Below are 20,735 nucleotides of genomic sequence, written 5' to 3'. Positions count from 1 at the left end.
ACCTTAGAAATAACCAAGATAGACTCAGGTTTTCAAGCTGGCTGCTGCTGCTCGGCCGGGGTGCACCATCGATGGAATCGAAAAAAAGAAAAAAGAAAACGGATCCAGCTTGTGTTTTATATGCATGTGGGCTTGAGGCCTTGGGCCGATGGTTGAATGTTTTCTTCGTGGGCTGGTCCGACCAGGGCTACGCTCGTGAGCAGAACGATCATAGAAGGAACATGCGACCATTTTTTTTTTCGGGATGCAGGTGACCATGGTTGACTAGTCTGTTTCGTTTGAGTCCAAATTTGACTTATAAAAAATTTGGCTAGCTCATGAGTTGGTCAACTTTGAGCAACAAATTATACTGTGACTAAAAAACATTGGCTTGTCAAATAATTAGCTTTTATCCAAACAAATGCTAAATTTTGGTCACTCAAAAATTTGATGATACCTCTTGAAACCAAACCAAACACACCCTTAATACCTCCTCAGTCAGCTAAGGCCATGGAAAGCTCAACAAGCTTATAAATATAGCCATATAGCCGATGGCTACCGAGCTGGTAGTAAGCAAAGCTCTGCGTTGGTGCCAGCAAGCAGTGTGTGGCCCAAACTTTTGAGGAACTTATTCCTAGAGTACAAAAATAAATATAAGTTAAAACTTTCGGTCTTTTCGGTTTAACAGAGTTATTTTTGTTTATAACCGAATTAATCAAATGGCTTACGGTTAGCTGTTTTGCTAACCATAACCGAAAACCGGGAAAATCACATTTTTGGTTTTGGTTAGGTTTTTTTGGGGTTCGATTCGGTTTTGCGCACCCTGACTTTGGAGGTGAGCTTTCTTTGGTGCTAGCTAGAAAATGCATTGGGGAAGAAGTTGCAGAAGAGGCAACGCTAGAGTGCGTCTTGCGATTCGGCATTGTGGTCTCCTATTCACCGATGGGAGTTTGGGGATAGGGTTTGTGTGTTTGGACGTATACTGCTAGGTCTGCATCTGATGGATGAATGTAACAAATGTTTGAAAAAATATACAACCAACTTCTGTCCAGTGGTTGTAAACTATCTTTTTTCTTTGATGTAAAATCTGAAAAAAGAATTTTTATTTCATACGTTCTTTATGAAGTCCACAAACAACGAGACTTTTAAAAAAGAAAATGACCAGTTTGCTCTACCGATGAAATTTAGAATGAATCTATTACATAATTAAAAAAATGACAGGAAACCATCAAGCTCGTCCATATAGGTTGAATAATTTTAACCATCAATCATTGTGGATTCAAATAATGAATCAAATTTAAAGATAAGAAAACAAGATATCAGATAAAAGTACATACGCACATAACCGCCAGTTTTTTATTGCCACCTTGGAAAAATGACCCAATAATAAATAGTATAAAAGAAATATAATCAAATACTCCTAATTTAATGAAAGGGTAAGAAATTAAGAAAAATATCCGAATGAAATCACATCATGTGATCTTTTTTTGTTGCAAAATGTCGTGCCAGAACATTCGGCCGCTTCATACCGGGCCACCACTATGCGAGTACGGGGGCAGCGGATTTATGCGGGTCAACTCGCTGGTATTCAGCTTAACTCACATGCTCTGCTCTCCTATGTGTTTTTTTCCAGATGCAGCTTCACCATTCTGTTTGTCTTTTAGCTGTATAGACGACGCATTAGAGCTAAGCCGCTAACGGGAAAGATTGCACGAAAGAAGAGTCATTAGATTACCTGCCACAAAGACGTAGGCTCTATCTATGCAAGTACTTTCGTTTTAAAAAGATTGGCACGGTTTTGAACTAGATCTAATTCAAAGTTATGACAATCTTTATGAAACGGAAAGAATACCAAAATATGCATATGCATATTTTAGTCACTGATAATTGGGAATACTAGGTGAGTTTTTCTCGCGTTGACGGAGCAAATCAAAGATACGCACGATTCCTAGGCACTGAAAAGCAAATAAATTTTGTCATCCCCAAAATAGAATAAGATAGGACACGCATTGAACTTTGCAGATACCTTTTTATATTTTATAGAGTTCATAACGATTAGGCACTAAATAAAAAAAAGTATCTGTTTTTTGGGAAAAAGTATCCGATGGTTAATTAGCCAAAGATATGGACCTTAGACAGATTCAAGAACACAATACGTTCCGTAAACAAACAATAACACAGTAGTACACGTTGAGAACACAGTCACAGAGACCGTATTCGATCTGTATATAAGTTCCTCTCGCCAGCTCGATCAGAAAAGTTCCTCTCGCCGTCACCAGAGCAGGCCCCACCTGCAAGCGAGGGAAGCCGAGAATCTAACCGGAGATGTTTCATGTCTGTCCCACAGAGAAAGCTGGCCGGATAAAAGGCGTAAAACTCGCACCGCTGCTTACAAAGATCACAGGCTCGCTCTGCCCCGCCGTCCCCAACTCGTGGCTGCATAGTCTTTTTACTCCACAAACAATGGCGGCCGGACGGCGGCAGCACCAGCTGCAGCTGCGCCTCTTCCTCCTCGCCGCCGCCTTGGCGTGCTCTCTTCACGCCGCGGCGGAGAGCACGGACTTGGACGCCCTGGCAGTCCGGCACAAGCCGTCGAAACCGAGGCCGAGGCAGCGGCACAGACCGGGAGGGGGCCGCGGCACCGGCAGCGGGATGGCGGCCTGCAACATGTTCCAGGGCAGCTGGGTGTACGACGACACGCTGCCGATGTACGACACGGCGCGGTGCCCCTTCGTGGAGCCGGAGTTCGACTGCCAGAAGTACGGCCGCCCAGACAAGCTCTACCTCAAGTACCGGTGGCGCCCCGCCTCCTGCGAGCTCCCGAGGTACGTATGTGTATACTAGTATTCCGTATAAATTTATGCGCGTATCTATCCCGAATCCGATCAATCAATCTCGACCGGCCGGTGTCGGCACACAATTACACATATGCAAAATAAGCTGCAGCGCGTAAATGAATTCCAAAATAGCGTAGCGTATCGACCGTGGTCCGTGGGCATGCAGGTTCAATGGACAAGACTTGCTGAGCAAATGGAGGGGGAAGAAGATACTGTTCGTGGGGGACTCCATCAGCCTGAACCAGTGGCAGTCGCTGGTGTGCATGCTGCACGCTGCCGCGCCGGCCTCCGGGACCACCCACAGCAGGGGCAACCCAGTCTCCACCGTCACGTTCCAGGTCCGTGCCCTGCCCCGCCTCGCCCCGCCGTATATATATTCCTGCTCTTGTGTCCTGTTTTGGTGCCAGTGACTAGCCATTCGTTCCTTCCGTTGCATCAGCACGAAACAAAGTACTATAGTGCAAAGTTCTTGATATATATGGCACTCTGGTGGTGCAAATTAACTGACTACTGGTACAGATTTTGATATATACGAGTAGCTCACAACATTCTCACTGTAGTTCTGTCTTTTCTGGAGGCATGGGATCTTTGTTAACATCGAGTTCTTTAACGACGAGCTTTCGAATTAGACTATCCACATTTCCACACACGCCTTTCGAAAAGGGACTTGCTTTGTGCTGGCCTTTTTGGTATCCCGGCGCTGGCCTTGGGGCACCACCGGTGGAGCGGCATGTCTGTCCCCCGCGCGCAGATAGAATTAGCGCCTGCAGAGTAGCGTCCTAGTGCCAATCCCACTTGCCGCTTCCTTGCTTGCACAAATGCGCTTGCAACTCACGTGGCTGCGCCCCCGTCTTGTTCGCTCATGTGCGCCCGAGTTGGTGCTCTCGTGGTCGTGGGGGCGTTGGGGGGGACGGTGGTGTGGGAGCCAGACGTACGCCATGGGAGACAGCAAAGAGGAGCACCGTGTCGTGTGTCCCTATCCTGGCAATGTAGTACCATCTCCTTCCATTTCTTCCTTTGGTGTTTTGCTGATTGCTAGTATCGTCCCGTGATCTACTGAACCGGAGCCAAACTGCTCGTTGCTCAAGATGCAATCTTCTTTTATCATAGATTCCATTTGGGAGAAATCTGGCACGTGACAAGTTCTCGAGTCGAGCAGATTTGGACTTGGAACTGTTAATTTCACCCGTAAGCACTTGACTTGTTTTTTAGGAACTACTCCTTTTGGTTTTGAAAAACACACATGCATACGTTGTTGACAAGGCCAGTGATGGAATGACATGCTTATGTCGTCGACGAGACAATAAAGTCAAACTTTCACAACTTTGAAATATGATGCCTTTTCAAATGCTTCAACTAAAATTTTGCAAATCATGTGTGTTAATAACTTATACTAATTAACATACCATATTTTTACAGGTTTGTAAAGAATCACACCTCCAACACAATTGATTTTGTACTTGAAATTTTATATATATATAAAACATCATTTTTTTAACATATGCAAGTATTTGTGAGAATTTTTTTAACATTTTATGAAGTCTATATCCTAAAGACGGTTTTCACCGAATACGCCGTCATGGATGGGTTTTGATACTCCCTCGGCTTCATATTAATTGACACGGATATGAAACGGATGGAGTAAGAAGGAGCATTTAATTTGTTTGGGGCCGATTCCTTCCAATAGACGTCGATTAGCACTGCAGACGATCTCGACAACTTAACCACTTTTTTCCCGTGTGCGAGCGAGAATACTCCGTTCTTGTAGTTAGCAGAGTATTTAACGCCATGTCGGGCATTTAATTGGTGCGTTGCTTGTTTTCTCGTTGCTATCATGCATGGTTGTGGGCAACTAGACTTGGATGTGTCCCGCGGCAGAGAATCAAGTCTGCCTTGTGGGTGCCAACCGCTGATTTCCGGCAAAATATGATTACAGCTCTGAATAACGCACGAGTGCTTCAATCTGCAGCCTTCACGGAGACGGAGCCAACCGGCAATCACGCGGCTTTGCCGTTTGCACACCGTTAGAACAGAATTAAAGGACCTAGTAGCAAATCATGGTCCAAGCTGCCCGCGGTTCTATGCCTGTCTGTCGTTGGTCCCATCCGGCCACCGCAGGCATCGAAACGGCGGCTCTCACTGTTCCGTCGCGACAGCGAGTTGTAGCCGCGGACGCAGACAAGCGGAGATATATGGCCGGGTCCTTTGTATCTGCCGAGTTTTATGGCCGCATCCGCCGTATGGGCGCCGACAGAGATTTGGAACTTTGTGCATGTTGAACAGATGATGCATGGCGAAGAGCCCGTCGAGATCGATGATGCTAAATGCTAGTTACGGCCAAGTAACCTTTTTACTGGTTTGGTGGACGTGGGAAGAAGACATGAGATGCACGTACGGCGCTATGGACCAGAGGGTTGGTGCCGAATGCACAGCGACTAACGTGCGCGTGTCGTCTCGTGGCAATGCAGGACTACGGAGTGTCGGTGGCGTACTACCGGAGCACCTATCTTGTGGACATCGTCGAGGAATCCATCGGCCGGGTGCTGAAGCTCGACTCCATCTCCGGCGACGCGTGGCTCGGCGCCGACATGCTCATCTTCAACACCTGGCACTGGTGGACCCACACCGGCAGAGACCAACCGTAAGACACAGCAAACTTTTTGTTTGAGATTTTTTTCTTTGATTGATGCGATTTGACTTTTTGAACTTGTTAAAATCCAGATGGGACTTTGTGCAAGATGGAGGCCAGGTCATGAAGGACATGGACCGGCTCACGGCCTTCTCCAAAGGGATGTCCACATGGGCCAGATGGGTCGACTCCAAGGTGGACACCTCAAAGACCAAGGTCTACTTCCAGGGCATCTCACCGACCCATTACAAGTAAGACACCTAACGAAGCCCACGGACCTGTAAATCGCAATTCCACTGACACGTTTCTTCAAAATTGCAGCGGAGCTCAATGGGGCGAGAGCTCCAGGAGCTGCGCGCAGCAGACGCAGCCGATCACGGGGCCGGCGTACCCGGGCGGGCCGCTCCCGGCGCAGGGGGCGGTGAGGCGCGCGCTGAGCGGCATGTCCAAGCCGGTGTTCCTCCTCGACATCACGCTGCTGTCGCAGCTCAGGAGGGACGCGCACCCGTCCGCCTACAGCGGCCAACACCCGGGCAACGACTGCAGCCACTGGTGCCTCGCCGGCCTGCCTGACACCTGGAACCAGATCCTGTACGCGTCGCTGCTTGCGTAGGAAAAACACAAGGGACATGTGACTGTTGTTTGTTACTACAAGTTACAACACCGTTTTTGCTGCTATTCTTTTCATATAGTAATGTTAATTGTTGTATTTAAATTGATGATCAATCAACCTGAAAACACCGTTTCGCTGCTATTCTTTTTCATACAGTAACGTTAAGTGTGTGCTCAATACCAAGGTGATTAATCGAGCTGAAATAAATTTTGCTGTCCTTTCAATCTTAACATTTCAAGCTAGACGATCTATAAAAAAGTTGTGCAGAACCGTAGATTTTTTTTTTCGCGAGGAAGAACCATGTTGGTAGGCGTGTGCTAGTTCTAGGTCTAGACGGCGGCGATCCGTCATTTGTTTCCCACTTCTTTTAGATTGAAATAATAATTTTTTGAATATTTCTAATGCAGATAATTAAATTTATGGCAAAGAACTAAGATGATGATATTTGTTATCGAAGTTGGGAGTAGTATTTTTCTAATCCAATCTGCTTTATTCATAGGACATACGGGTACATAGCTAGTTAACCCATTTGCTTTGTCGTAGTTGTCCTAGTTTGTTGTAAAGCTAGATAAAATGCTTGTACTTTTTGTTAAGCTAATCAGTCTAGGTATCTTTATCTTTAATTTTCACCATAGATTTAAAATGGTCTAACTTCAAGATCAACCATCAATGTTTTTGTCTCCTAGATCTTTTTTATACACACACAATTCAATAGTTAGTTAAATGTTAAAAAACTGCTGAAAAATTAAAATGTTCAAAAAAGTGTAGATGTTTAGATTTGTTTTTCGTTTCATCGTCAAAAGGAATCTAAATTTTTTTGGGAGAACGTCATTGATTTGTTTTTACGTCAGCCAAGTAAAAAAAGAAAAAAAATCATGCACGTGTTGCAGAAAAGACTGAAACTTCTGTCCCGGCAATTTTTATGTTTCTACGAGAGTGTTGATTACTTTTTTACCATGCAACGAAGGACAAATATTTCTACGGAGAAAGGACAAGTAAGATTGTTCTGAGGTAACAAACCAAGAACGTTTCTTAACAGAAAAAATCATTGATCAACTAATTGAGTTACAGTAACCAGAAGATGGTGTAAGGTAGTTCCTCCGTTTCTTAAAGAATGGCGTCCTCGGATTGTAAGCCCCGGTACATCGTAACGGAGTGAGATGCTCAGGTCCTGGCAACGAGCCTTTGCTGCCGCAGATGTCGATTCTGCTTTTGCCGCTGAAATCGGCACATCGACGCCTTCTCCTTGAGCTCTTGGAATGCGCGCATGGTGTCCGCGTCGAACCCGTTTGCAAACTGCGTGGACGAGTATGATTTCCCTTAAGTTGGTCCTTACCACGGCTTATGATCTTAAGGAGCGTAAATAAATACCTGGTGCACTCTGAAGGCGAATCGTACTCCTTGAAGCATCAACTCCTCTTCGGCAGGGCCGACTTTAATGGCTTCAAGCTCAGAGGAAACACGTTCCAGGTACTTCCTGGCAAGCTTCACCGATTGGAGCTTGATCTGTACATCAAATCTTTCATTAGCAACTAGCATAAAGGTGTATGCAAACAACTGGTTAGAACAAGCACCATAACAGGTCCACGAAGTGCTAAAATTATTATCGATTTGGAACTACTCTGGAGTGTAGATGCATTAAGAGGTCACCCGTCCCACCCCCGGAAAATCTACAGCTAGTTGCATCCTCAAACCACTTCCGTCCCTCGCATGCCCCTTTAATGCCATTACAAGTTTACAGCAATCAGCAATCAACAGCAACTGCATAACGAAGTAACAACATATTTTTGCCGAATATCTAGCAACAAGATATCCAACTTGTTAACAGTATTCAGTAACATGCTAACATGTTAACAGTATCCAACATATTTCAGTTTGGTTCGGTATTATTATGCACAGTCTTACATTTCAGGAATCAGACTAGGTGTACTAGTGCACTAGGGCAAGGTTTTGGTTACCGGACACCGGTTTTTTTCTCCAGGAAACGGATCGGAGATTTGGAGTAATCACAATAAGCGGAAAATTCGAGCCATTTTTCAGATGGGATTTTTTGACCAATTTTTCAATTCAACTTTTGTTGCTTTTGAAGATGATTATGTAATGTATTGCACATATGTAATTCCGAAAATTCAACGATATTGTAGTGGACGGAGCTATCTCTCCTAATTCAACAGTTGTATGTTTATTTGTGTCTGAAGTTCAAAATTTTCAAAACAACCGGATTTATGTCTGGTGACCGAAAATACCGCATTTTAATGCCACATATGAAAAATAAAATTTCTTATTCTTTTTTATGTATACAAATATCATGTACTCCGGTCTCTACTATGCCGTAAATATTAATCCAAATTCAACTCACGGCTCAGTAAACAAAAAAGACAAATGAGACCTTGAAAAGCATGGAGACGATGCCAATGTTTACTTGTTCTAGGCCAGTCGTGAACCTCTACAGTCCAGCTGGGGCTACCGCTTTTATTGCATCACCGCTCGTGCAGCACGCTGAGATCTGATCAAACAGTATCCAAGAAACCCAGGCTACCTAGGAGACACTGATTTCCTGGGGTTGCCAGCTATTTTTCCTGGAGTGACTCGTGAAGCAGGGCTCCACACTCCACAGCTGATCGCATCAAACAAAACAAAACGATGCACTCTATCCAACTGTGCTGGTCTTCAGAAATCAGAATAGTTACTTAAAAAAAAAGAAATCAGAATAGTTGGGAACTTTTGAGCCCGAACAACTGCCAGGATTTTCATATGGGACGGCGTACGTCGACACGGATTGATCGTACGGATGCCACGCAGAACGACATGGTTCCCGACGTGTCATTGGTTTGTTCTCTAGCTGTGAGCATATACTACAGTAGCGACAGGAGAGAAACGAAGCATGGTCACGAGAGATGCCTCTGGTTCACGTGCACGCCATATCCCAACATAGATAGATAGGCCGAGAAGGCAAGAAGAGACGACGTCCCATGCTCTATCGGTCCCGGCGCCGGCGGGCCGACCGGCCCCGTGTGGAGGGAGGTAGAGAGAGGCACCCGCCCCGCCTGGCCGCTTCCCCCTTCATTTTGCTGCTTACCAACTTGGGTACCACCGCCGCGCCCGTGCGCCTACATACGTGTTTCGCACGTGAACGTAGCGTCGCATCACGCGTACGGGTTTTCGTACTTGCAGTTTTGTAAGTTGTGCGCGCTCCGAAAAACAAACGCTGACAAGAGAGGGTCGCTCGCCTGTCACGTCTCATATGACGAGCCGCCTCGAGCAAAAGGCAAAAAATTGTACCTCGATCGACTATCGATTACCAAAGCATGAGAACGGAGTTACGTGCCTGGCTGACGATGCCGGTGTCCTGCATCCAGTCCCAGGGGATCTGGAACCGGCTGTACCTGCTGGTGGCGCCGTCGCGGCCGCGGGCGAGGTTGTACACGCCGTGCTCCAACCTGCACCACGGCGCCATGCAAAATACGCGCACGTATAATCAGGAGGACCGAATTTGAATGGAAAAATCGCAGAGTATGCTAATTAATCACTGCGCTTACTTCTCGAAGAGGGCCTGCATCTTCTTGAGTTCGGCGGCGCAGGGCTGCCGGGCGTCGTCGCGGAACGAGGAAGCCTCCACCTCGAGCTTCTTGAGGTCGCAGTAGCCAAACGCCGCCTCCCGGAGCGCGTCCGCCTTCTGCTCCGGCCACTCGAAGTGCTTCAGCACCGCGCGTTCGTCCACCTGCACGCACGCACCCATCACGTAGCCGCAAACTGTTGTCACCAGCAGTGACCGATGGAGCAAATTCGTGCCCGTTCTTCGTTCGTGTGTAGTACATACGGAGTACATACATACATACTGTATACCAGAACGTACCAGGCGGGACAGCTCGTTGTCGAGCCACTTGACGAAAGTGACCACGTCCTGGATGTTGGCGAACGCCGCGCCCTCAACCTCCTTGATCAGGAACCGGATGAAGTCGCCCTGCCTCTCCACGTCCGATCTGATCTGCAGCGCAGAGCGTACCACACAATTAGAAACATGAGCGGTGGATCCTGTGATGCTGTCCGTCAATTTGAGCGACGTACGTAGTAACTCTTCCTGTACGTACGAATACCTCCAAAAGTTCAACTAACGCCCACCCGATAACCAACTTCCGGACAAGATCGGGAACACGGCCGCACGGTCACACTAATGCGAGGCCGCGATTCCCACACGCATACCACCACACTTTTTTTTTAACACACTCCCTGTATTTCTGCTTCTGCAGCTGTATTTCTGCTTCTGTCATTCTCCATTCTGCTTTTTTTCCTCTCTAGAAATTTTCATGTTCCGAGCTGTGCGTGTCGAAGCCTTAAACAGTTATAAACGCCCTCTCTCCCTCTTTGTAATGTGAAACGTGTAGCATCGATAATTCGAGAACAAAAATGAAAATAGATGTTTTGCTATAAGGAGGAAAGCTTGAAGGATTTCGCAGCGTGCGTTTGCAGCTCACCAAGAACAAACGTCTCTGTCCATGTCCAACCAAATCACTTTGGAGCTGTACTCTTTGCCATACACACGTATACCTACCGGGAAGTGAATCACCTGTACTCTTTTTGCTATACCAACCGAAAAGGCGAGAGTGCCATCGTCACGAAACTACCGGAAGACCAGAACTAATATCACGCAAAGTTGTTCACTATTAGCTGTTGATGACATGCATAGTTCAGTTTCAAAGGAGGTCCTTAGATGTTTAGTACTACAGGTTACCTCCACTATTACCACCAGCCTTAATGCAGTTGGGTAGATGTATTGTACTATGATACAGTATTACGTACCGCGAGGAGGTGAGCCGATCGGTTCTCGATTTCACCGATCATGTCCCTGGTGGCCGCCGCGCCACCACCGTTCGCCGCGTCACCGCCGCTGCCTCCGTCCCTCTTGGACTCCCTCCGCATTAGCGAGTGGTAGAACTCGACCACCTCAGGCACCCGCCTCACGCACGAACCCGATTTCGCAGGCGAGCATGCCCTGTACGCCCTCCCGGACGGTGGGGGCGGAGGCGGAGGAGGCGGGGCGGCGCCGAGTGAGCTGGTGGGCGATGAGCTCATGGTCAGGCTACAGGATGCCGGCACCAGCGGAGGCCGTGGTAGAGTTGGCGGAGGTATCGGCGGCAGCTTCGAGAGCTCTGGCACGCGGGTCCTTGCTGGTGCGGCAGCTGTGTCTGACGACGAGCCGGAATTCATCGGTGAAGTCGACGTGGACGAAAACGGCGAGGAGGAAGGTGAGCTCGGAGGCGAGGCCTGCAACGACACGGAGTAGGACTTGGACATGAAAGCTGGTGTCTGCCTCTGCATTGGCGGCGGGGCGGACGGCTCTGCTCCGAGTTGAGCTGAACCGGCGGGATTCGCTGCGGCACCGGAGCTCCCGACTGAGGCCGAAGCCGATGACGAGCAGCAGTCGTCGGCGTCTGCCGCAAGCGCTTCTTGCTGCTGCTTCCTCAGCTCCGTCATTTCGTTCTCCATTTGAACAATCCTCTGCTTTCTGCTCGTGACCTCCAGCACGGCGGCGTCGAGCTCGGCGCACAGCCGCATGTTCTCCGACTCGAGCCGGGCCGCGGCCTCCTTGCATTTCTCGAGCTCGCCGCTCTTCGCGGCCAGCTCGGCCTCCAAGAAGGGGACAATGGCCACGGTCTCCTTGAGTATCTTCTGCTCCAGCAGCTCGACGCGGAGGCGCGACTCCCTCTCCTGGAGCTGCTCGATGGCGCGCAGCAGCCCGGCGACTTCTGGCGGCGCGCGCGCGGGCTGCACCTGCGAAGACGAGCGCGGGAAGTAAGCGCCCAAGGACCGCGCGAACGCCGACGACGCCTTTGATGCCGTCGCGGGCGAGGAGGAGGAGGAGGACGACGGCGGAGCCCGGGCCGGCGTCTGTGTGTGCCCCTCGGCGGGAGCCGGCGACTTGGGCGCCTTGGGATTGCTGTGGAAGCCCATGGCCGCCTTGACGCGCCCGGCCACCATGGTGAGTGCACGGGCGTACGGCCCCCGCGATATTTGGCCGCGGAGCAAGAAACGTACGGGCAGGTTTAGGATTGGGTCGCGGCGGGCATTGGAGGTGTTCAGCGTGCTGCTCTCGGTTGGTGACTTGGTGTTAGCCTCGGGGTTTAAGCGGAAAGGGCGGGCGCAGTGTCCGAGGAACGGTCCAACCTCGGGTTAGAAAGCTGGTTGCGGGGAGATGAGGGAAGGGCGCCCTGGGGTCGAGAGCATGATTGGCAGGGGACGCGGAGCAAGAAGGCTGGAGCCTTGACCCTTGCGGCGTGCTGCAGTGCCGCTATAGCAACTGTTGTACGTGTGTTATCGTCACGGCATGTACCATGTACGGCTCAAAAACTATATATTCGAGGAAAAGAAAAAAAAAAGACTTTTGGAACTTCCTGGAACTGGAACCACCGCTTTAGCAACTCTGACTGAGAGAGGCGAAAATGCCTCGCGGTAGTCGAAGCATGAGCGCCTGAAACGAACAAACAAATATGTGAATGATAGTACTTACGACCGTAAAAAAATCTGCTTGCAAAATTTGATAGAAAATGTATATCTCATTGCTGCCTTTGGTTCACCGTAGGCCATGTGTGCTGCGTCAAGCCTTGCCTATGTGCTCCTACATCTGTATCGTCGCCGACATGGCTTACATGAAGCAATCTATTTCATGTGCAATCGGTAGTCCTTTATAAATATACCTAAATAGATCATGCTGATGTATCAAGTGAAAATCTTCGATGCCGAGGCCGGGGGTTACCCTCTTTTTCGAAAAGTAATAAATAAGTGAAAATCTTTATTCAATGAAAACTTGAAAACTTTCAATACTAGCCATTAGATCTCAAATAAACAGATCAGATAAAATATGAAACCTCTAATCACTTAAACGTATTTTATGAAAAGAAAACACCCACGTGATTGGAGGTCTAGTGGGATTCTCATAAAATATGTTAAGTGATTAGAGGATCCACATCTAATGTCCAGGGACGGAGCCAGGAATTCTACATGAGTGGACGAAATTAGAGACATCACCAATTTTAAGTGATTTTTAATGAGCTGATAGTAACTATTAAGTAAATGTAAGAGGATTTAAGTGATTCGACATGATTTTTAAGTCTGGTGGGTTTTGATAAGATATGTTAAGTGATTAGAAGATCGCCATTACATGTATTTATTTTAGATTTAATGGTCATGATTTAAAGTTTTCAAATCTTCACTAAAAAGAGGATTTTACCCGAGACATTCCCATAGATCATAGCTCATACATGATCATAATTCATTATTAGCAACCCAAAGCTGATAGACCGACGTAACGGTACATAAGATGGATCACAACCAGAGATCCTCACAAAAGTGTACCTAAAAAGATCTTTGGGGCTAGATCCTCATAACTATTAAGCGATTTTAGAACCTTGACACATACCAACCTATGATTGTAAAGCATAGCAAAAACTGTACTTTTAAGTTTTCAAAAAGTATGAAATGGGGAATGGACAGAAAATCGCACCCTTAAAAAAAATCTCCGTCACATATTAAGTGACTCAAATTTGTTCAAATATGTATGTATATATATGTCTAAAAAGCGTCTAGATACATGTAATAGTCACTTACAGTAATCTGGGACGGAGGGAGTATGATCATTTGCGAGTGACTGCGTATGAAAGAACACACATAATTATTATGTAAAACCATCTGAGAGTTGTGAACTGAGTGGTGTGGTTCCTTGTGGTGGAACCATCCCATCCAGGTTCGAATCCTAGACTTGACATGTGTGCTCACATTTACCTGGATTTATTTCAGGATTTAGCCGGCGCTATTCTTTTAGTGGTAGGTGACGTACCCGTCAACAGCGAGACGCCTGCGATGATTTCGTCAATGTCTCAAGAACGGCCGGCCCGCGTGTGTGAGCGTCTGCGTTTGTACTGTGTTTCTAAAAAAAAACTATCTGAGAGTTTCTACTATAAAAAAGTGCAATGCTACTTTTGCGGGGTATTTTTTGTGCTTATATAATACCAAGTTCAAATGTTACATTTGACCTTTAATCTTATCCTTATAAATAACCTAGTTATACAGCAATACAAAACGTAAAGATGATTTAAGGTGTTTTCCGTGTAAATAATGGCGTTAATTACTTTTTTTCTAGACAAGTTAAACCATCAAGAAATTTCCTATGATGTCGTCGTGTGGTACCTCGATCGGGCAAAGATGAATGATGCATCCCCCACATGGGAAATTAGTGGTCTGAAGTAGTTTGTCCCGTTAGGTAGGAGTATATTGTACAGGACGTTACGAAGAACAGAGTAGGCATTCTGCTTCTGCATACTGCAGTCACAAAGTATTTAACTCTCATCGTAAGCATACGGTTGGCGGTAGTTCTACAGCGGCCCATGCAATGATTGCCACTTGATGACCGTGTCAGGTAGGAGTAATTAGTTCCTCTAAAAAAAAGGGTGGAGTAATTAGCAAATCATATGTATCGGATGACATGACACGTCGGATTTGGCTTCTGTCTTCTTCTTCCTTGTTACTCTGGACCGCGGGTCCACCAGGCAGCGGGCGAGATGCCATTTTATAACGTTTTGCCGCTGAACGGGACGTGGATCTCTGCACGTGGGACCACGGGATCTGCACCAGGTGTGCGCTGTCTGTACCTTCGGCGTCCACCGCGCTCACCGCAACGAGTAAACAAGCGTCTGGTGATGGTGGCCTGGTGGAAGTACACACACACTCATGCCATTCCTTTCAGAGCGAGTTTCGCTACAGATCGAGTTCCAGACTTCCGGTGTAACGCGCGCGCTGTTTTCTTGCCCCGCGCTGTGAACGCGCCAAGGAAATCCAAAGGAGGCAAAGATGAACAGTACTAACCGGCTAACCGCTTGCCCATTTTAACCATCTTCCTAGGCAGAACCAGAAACGAGCCGTCTCATTTGTTTTTCGAGTTGATATTGGTGGCAGCTACAAACACTTTTTTCTTATTCCGTACACTAGAGCCGACAATTTGGTTCCTTCCCCCGGAAAGGATCTCTCGGAAAACAGCTTGATTCAGAACTCCTATAAGAGACGCACCTCGCATATTTGTGAGTTTATTACCAGAACATTCTATTCAAATTAGACGCGCGCGTATTAATTCCACTTGCAACGTGCAAGAGACGCAAACACGCAACGGACTCGTGCAATGACTGCACCCACGCTACGAGTTGGCAGCCGGTGCGCACGGGAACTAGGATTCAATAGGGGCACTGTGGTAAAAACACGTCCGATCACGCAGCCGACAACAAGTTTGTAATAATGCGTCTGACTAGCGAGGGCCGAGGGTTGCTGGTTGACTCGTCCCTGCGCGGTCGTCCCGGAGCGCCCTCAGTTGTGGGGTTATAGTAATCGATCTACCGTGGACTGAGTAGTGAAAAGTGCGTAAAAAAAAGATGTCAGCTACTGATCTCTGTTTCGGAAAAAAAAAGATGCCGTCAAGACTTCAAAAGCTTGGAACCGGAGCGCTCTATAACCGATAGGTTAATTAGTTAGGCTCCAAAAGACACTCGATCGGCTGCCACTGCCAAACCATCCAGATCGTGACAAAAAGGACTACAGTACACTCTACTGGCAGTCTTATAAAAAAAGGACAAATTAATTAAACTGAATTCATTATCCAGAGCTAACGCAGGAGACGACCAGACGGCGATCGCCCAATAAATGTGCATCTCAGATCCGTCAACGTGGTGGCGCCAGATCGACCAGACGTATGTATGCACGCGTGGCCAGCTCCACTGTTGTACTGCCGCCTACACATACGCTGTACGCACCCATACTCCAGGGCTCCACGCCCTTCCGACGCCGTGCAGGCTGCAGGGTAGCATACTCCGGAGTCCGGACCAAAATCATCGCGTTCGCTAGCACGTCTTGTTTTCACGAGCATCCATCGAGTAAACCCTCCTAACCTCTGCACCGCGAATATGCCAATGGTCCTTCCCTTCGCTCGTGAGCTCGGACGAAACAAGCCACCGGTACGGGGGCGTTCGTATATGCGCCAGTTGATGGTTGGCGTTGCGCCGGTACAACCTGTCTGAGCAAAGGAACAAAGTGGAGTCGGGTGAACTTGACAAGATCCGTGAACGATCGCTGCACGTACGTACGCCATGGGCATGCGCCCAGATCATCAGGGAATTTGAGTGTCCGCGCGCGGTTAATTAAGCATGCACGTGCACATCGATCGCTGTAGGATATATCCAAGCCTTCGGTACAAGGATGTGCCGTACTTACGGTGCCGTCGGTGCGTCGGTCCGTGCATTGGCCTCGATCCAGAATCCGTGCCAGGAGTATCCCTGTGCGGCTGTGCCAGGCTCTGGCACGTTAAGTTACGTTTCTAGAAAGTATATTTACCCAGCATGCTATTTAAGTCGAGGATTCTGAGCTGAGTGTGATTCTTTGTGTTGTACTGGTGTGCGCTACTGTTTGCAATTGCATGCAGCAGTGGTCCAAGGACACAGGTTCTACGAAAGTTAAGAAAATCTTCCTCTAGTTCAGGTCTTTTCAAGTATCGAGAGAGCTTCGTTTTATCGCACGGATTTTGCTTTGTTTTTAGAGAATCACATGAGTATTGCTTCTTCTTTTTTCTCGAGAGGGCATGAATATTGTTGATCACTTTTTTTGAGAGAGGATTGAGAAACCTTTGATGATCACATCTGAACAATCGCACGCCACCCCTTTCCTTGGCGGGCTTAGGTTTTTTTTGAGAGGTGGCAGGCAGGCTTAGCTTTGGTTATTGCCTTGTGAAGCCCAGCTAGGCAGCTAGAATGGGCCTACAGTTCGTAAAAAAACAAAGGGGCCTGTAAGCCCATTGTTTGCAAAAATAGCACGTGGCCCAATATTTCCATGCCTCCTCGTTAAGACTATTTTTTTTTTAGCAACGATCCGGCTTTATTGATTCAAACGAAAAATACAAAAGATCGATACACGAACGAACACAAATAACAAAGATACTCAACAAAACTAAAAGTTTCATTGTAGTCCTTCGAAGTAAACTTCTTTTGATCCATCTTTCGCATCTTGATACTTCTCAACGTATTCATTGACAAAATTGCAAAATACCATACTTGCACAAGCTGAACTAACCTCAGACGTTTTGAAAAGCCGCATGAGCCGCCTACCTCAAACGGTAATACCCTTTGCGAGACAAGCTATAAAACTACTTCTCCATCAATGAATTCATAAGGAAAAAGACCAGCAAACCGAAAAGACGTGTCGTGAGGACCACTGACTCCATGATATAGGTTGCAACGCCTACACCAGGACGACGAAGGAGCCAGAACACCAATCTTCTAGACGACGACGTCTCCATCGTCAAGACGCCATCGAGAAGCACACAAAAACCTAGCGAAAGAAGACAACAAAACTTGATGTCAGACATTGATCCGTGGTTCCACTCGTCTCTTAAGGCTAGATCGGCCGTTAGAGACGAGTGGAACCGCTGGAGATTGAAGTTTCTTCGAAAGAAGACGGCGGCTAGGGTTTCTTTTAGACGAGGGGAACCTGCGGCTAGGGTTCGTCGTTAAGACTGATTGAACAGCAATATTCATGCGAGATGCGACCTCTCAAAAAACAAGAAGCAATATTCATGCGAGAAACTGAAAATCTTCCATAGGGTGTTTATTGTCCAAAAGAAAAAGGGTATAGTTGGGCTGAATACAGGACACAGCCTGTTTGCAGCCTAACTTTGCCTGCACTAAAACATCACAGACTTGGGCCGCCAAGTCTCTCGTTTCAGAATGTTTTCAGATAGACAAGGACCTGGCCACCCACAAACAGCTCCAAATACCCCCCAAAAAAGCAGCTCGAATGTTTCTCATCCAAGTCAAACAAAATGAAAGAATTCAGCTGTGAAACTCATACTAGTTACCTTCCCTTGCTATGCATTACAAATATTTTTCTCAAATCTTACAGCAAGATGCATTTTATAATTTCTCAAAACACGAGCTGCATTTATCTTCCCCCACACGACACAAGAAGCTAAATTACCACTTGATAATAGATTCCACGGTAGAAGTCAAAAGAATTCATCACAACGCGAGGTTACCCTCCTCGTGATCCTCCAACACCCAGTGTCCAGTAGCGTTCTTCACCATACCCTTGTTATTCTCCGCCCACCACGACGCCGGGACGGGGTACTCACCCTTGAGCGCGTCCTCTTCTTTATTCACGAGCGCCACGTCGCGGTCGACCTCCAGGCTGAACCCAGCGTCGTCGCCGGGGCCCTGCGTGCCCGCGACGGCGTGCAGGTAGCACTCGAGGTTGTGCCACTGTGCCGGACCCGCCGGCGTCTTCAGGTAGGGCGACTTGAGCGTGTCCACGAGCAGCTCCACGCCGACGTCCCTGTAGAACGGCGTCGGCAGGATGGTGGGCACGATGTCCGGGGCGTTGCGGACGCGGAGCAGGCTCACGGCGCCGGCCATGGAGTCCAAGGCTTTCTTGAACTGCTCGTCCCCCACGCGGGGGCTGCCGAAGAGGATGGCCGTGACGGGCACGGTAATATTGTCTCCGGAGGAACTACGGAGCGCGTTGATTCCGTTGGCGACTATGTCGATAGCGTTGAGCGTGGACAGTGCGGCTCCGAGGCTGTGGCCGGTTAAGGTGACGCTGCAGTTCTCGTCCTTGTATGTATCCAGCAGCCTTCGTACTTCAGTCAGCACCTGTGTACAGTTTGGAGTTATCGATCGTTCGTTCTGTTAACATTCCTACTGTGATGCAGACGTTCTTTTGGAAGTGTATGAATTGCAGACGTTCCAAACAGATTCCGTTGCTTCCTACACTACTGTACTCTAGAAAGAAAAGAAACAATTTCCCCTATTAACAGCCAGCATGTGCAGTTCAGAGAAAATTGTCGAAGAGTACATCAATTAGAATAGACAGAGTGTGAACCTGCCTGACTCTCGTCCGCTTTGCACACTGCAATTTCCTATACGTCGTATTTAATGAGCTAGTACGTCGGTACTGTCGACTGTCGTCATCTGACTTAATCGGATAACACCAGAGGTCCCAATCTTGACCCACGCCCATGCAAAAGTGTGAACGAATTTATGCGCCACAGCAGAACACCGAACTACTCAACTATTCTATGTACAGCAGCAGTAGCTAGCTACGGCTACCGGTGCAAAAATCTTCGAATAATTTCAAGGCGTGCGCTACTGATTAGAGAATTATGAATGTTAACCCTTTCAATAACCTAAGACCGTTAACGTGAGGAACCGAGGTCAGAGCTAATTTACCTGCTCGCGCGCGCTTTGTTTGTTGAACCGCGACGTGGAATTCTTGGACGTGTACAAGGACAGGAACCCCCTGTGCACGGAGCCGCGGCCGCCCGGCCCGACGACGCCGGCCGCCGGCACCAGCACGATGTCCAGGTCGCTGGCCCACTCCACCATCCGCTTCGTCCCGCGCCACGCCACCACTACGTCCCGCCTCCCGAGCGCCCTGGCGGCCCCATCCGTGGCCACGGCCACGTACCCCATCCAGTTGGACTCCGTGCTCCAGGCCCCCGCCGGCACCGGCCTCGTCATGAACGCGTCCCGGAGGCGGGCGCTGGACGTCGCGTAGAGGAACCTCGTGACGCGGTACGCGCCCGGGTCGGCCGCCTGCACCTTGTAGAAGAAGGTGCCCGGCCCGTACCGGGACGCCCCGGCGTACGGCGACGCCGGGTCCCCGATGAAGGCGTCCGACGTCGCCTGCGCCAGCTCGCCGTAGCGGATGATCTCGCGCCGGAGCTCGATGTTGAGCGGGTCTAGGAGGCCGCTCCATTGGTCCCTGCCGCTGATCTCCCTCCATCTTTGAGCGGTTGCTACGTCGGTGAGAATTGTGACCGCCAGCAAAACAGAGAGTCGCAGATAGTAATGCATTGGGGGAAACTCTGTGTGGATGCAACTGAATGAATCAGAGAAGAGCTTGGTTTGATGGTACAAGACCACGAGTATATATGATGCCAGTGACACTAGCTGTGCCACAAGCCAAGAACGTGCGGAGAAAGGCCGAAAGCAAGAGGCAGGTGGAGGACTGAAATGGAGTAACTTGTAGGGGGAAGAGAACGAATCAAGGAAGGAATCATGTACTTAAGCTTAAAGAATCCTTACCATCTTTAATTGATCTTTGGATCATTACAAGACGTCCTCATGCTACTACAGGAAAATGACGAGGGCGAGGGCGCTTTCCAAAGCGCGGCTGAGATCTATGCCGATCTGAGTCGTCTTGGCAGGGCCCTTGAAACAGACTTCCCTCGACTGCAAGATTGATGTCTCATTATCACATCCGTTCACACCTTCACGGTCGCTGGTGATGCAATTGGTGCACACTCATCATTCTTTGTCACCTTCGGGGTTAAACTGGATGGTGGAGCTATCCCCTGTCAACCTAGGAGAGTTGGAGCCAATATACAAGACCTGGGTTCAGGTGAACCCAATGGATTTCTTTAAACCTTCACCAGATTAATTTTTATCATGTTCATTACACTACTCGAAAACCCTTTCAGTAACGGTCAAAAAATTGGGTTGGTGGCGGTGATCACGCCCGCCACCAACTCTGCGTCACTGGAGGTTTTACCGCCGAAGACCTACAACCGTCACCGTAAATCCCTCCGGCATCACCCGAAAAGTGCGTGGAGTACAGCAGTGACGGGCGCAGTACCCGCCACTGGACATTG

General features: G+C 48.3%; 3 protein-coding genes across 4 annotated transcripts; 1 reads left to right on the top strand and 2 right to left on the bottom strand.

Moving 5' to 3' along the window:
- Positions 1 to 2,244: 2,244 nt before the first annotated feature.
- LOC100834496 (protein trichome birefringence-like 38) lies at positions 2,245 to 6,235 on the top strand. Of its 2 annotated transcripts, XM_003569418.4 has the most exons (5): positions 2,318 to 2,804; positions 2,983 to 3,154; positions 5,285 to 5,457; positions 5,538 to 5,696; positions 5,767 to 6,235. In XM_003569418.4, exons 1-5 carry the CDS (start codon positions 2,443 to 2,445, stop codon positions 6,056 to 6,058), a joined length of 1,158 nt encoding a protein of 385 aa, XP_003569466.1. In that variant the 5' UTR covers positions 2,318 to 2,442; the 3' UTR covers positions 6,059 to 6,235. The 2 variants fall into 2 exon arrangements, with proteins under 2 accessions (XP_024315994.1, XP_003569466.1); XM_024460226.1 differs by lacking the exons at positions 5,285 to 5,457; positions 5,538 to 5,696; positions 5,767 to 6,235 and adding an exon at positions 4,786 to 5,271 and having other exon boundaries at positions 2,245 to 2,804.
- A 717-nt stretch (positions 6,236 to 6,952) lies between these two features.
- Positions 6,953 to 12,337, bottom strand: LOC100834196 (protein CHUP1, chloroplastic). The gene is made up of 6 exons (XM_003569417.4): positions 10,859 to 12,337; positions 9,915 to 10,046; positions 9,598 to 9,779; positions 9,387 to 9,498; positions 7,430 to 7,564; positions 6,953 to 7,354 (listed from the first exon to the last, which is right to left on the bottom strand). Exons 1-6 carry the CDS (start codon positions 12,035 to 12,037, stop codon positions 7,223 to 7,225), a joined length of 1,872 nt encoding a protein of 623 aa, XP_003569465.1. The 5' UTR covers positions 12,038 to 12,337; the 3' UTR covers positions 6,953 to 7,222.
- A 5,575-nt stretch (positions 12,338 to 17,912) lies between these two features.
- Positions 17,913 to 20,365, bottom strand: LOC100833884 (phospholipase A1-II 3). The gene is made up of 3 exons (XM_003569416.4): positions 20,170 to 20,365; positions 19,312 to 19,949; positions 17,913 to 18,735 (listed from the first exon to the last, which is right to left on the bottom strand). Exons 1-3 carry the CDS (start codon positions 20,192 to 20,194, stop codon positions 18,106 to 18,108), a joined length of 1,293 nt encoding a protein of 430 aa, XP_003569464.2. The 5' UTR covers positions 20,195 to 20,365; the 3' UTR covers positions 17,913 to 18,105.
- Between the last annotated feature and the right edge of the window lie 370 nt (positions 20,366 to 20,735).

Source organism: Brachypodium distachyon, chromosome 2 (genome assembly GCF_000005505.3).
Source record: "Brachypodium distachyon strain Bd21 chromosome 2, Brachypodium_distachyon_v3.0, whole genome shotgun sequence".
In the NCBI taxonomy this organism is placed as follows: Eukaryota; Viridiplantae; Streptophyta; class Magnoliopsida; order Poales; family Poaceae; genus Brachypodium; species Brachypodium distachyon.
Note: the sequence above shows the minus strand (reverse complement) of the source record. Positions and strands in the feature narration are given on the sequence as shown.

Excerpts from the sequence above, each read along its gene's own strand:
- LOC100834496 (XM_003569418.4), top strand. The coding sequence starts at position 2,443 with ATGGCGGCCGGACGGCGGCAGCACCAGCTGCAGCTGCGCCTCTTCCTC. Across the intron at positions 2,805-2,982 it reads GCCTCCTGCGAGCTCCCGAG|GTTCAATGGACAAGACTTGC; the intron begins GTACGTATGTGT and ends GTGGGCATGCAG. Across the intron at positions 5,458-5,537 it reads CACACCGGCAGAGACCAACC|ATGGGACTTTGTGCAAGATG; the intron begins GTAAGACACAGC and ends GTTAAAATCCAG.
- LOC100834196 (XM_003569417.4), bottom strand. The coding sequence starts at position 12,037 with ATGGTGGCCGGGCGCGTCAAGGCGGCCATGGGCTTCCACAGCAATCCC. Across the intron at positions 10,047-10,858 it reads GATCGGCTCACCTCCTCGCG|ATCAGATCGGACGTGGAGAG; the intron begins GTACGTAATACT and ends TCTGCGCTGCAG. Across the intron at positions 7,565-9,386 it reads ACACCGGCATCGTCAGCCAG|ATCAAGCTCCAATCGGTGAA; the intron begins GCACGTAACTCC and ends TTTGATGTACAG.
- LOC100833884 (XM_003569416.4), bottom strand. The coding sequence starts at position 20,194 with ATGATCCAAAGATCAATTAAAGATG. Across the intron at positions 19,950-20,169 it reads CCAAAGATCAATTAAAGATG|AGTTTCCCCCAATGCATTAC; the intron begins GTAAGGATTCTT and ends GCATCCACACAG. Across the intron at positions 18,736-19,311 it reads AACAAAGCGCGCGCGAGCAG|GTGCTGACTGAAGTACGAAG; the intron begins GTAAATTAGCTC and ends AACTGTACACAG.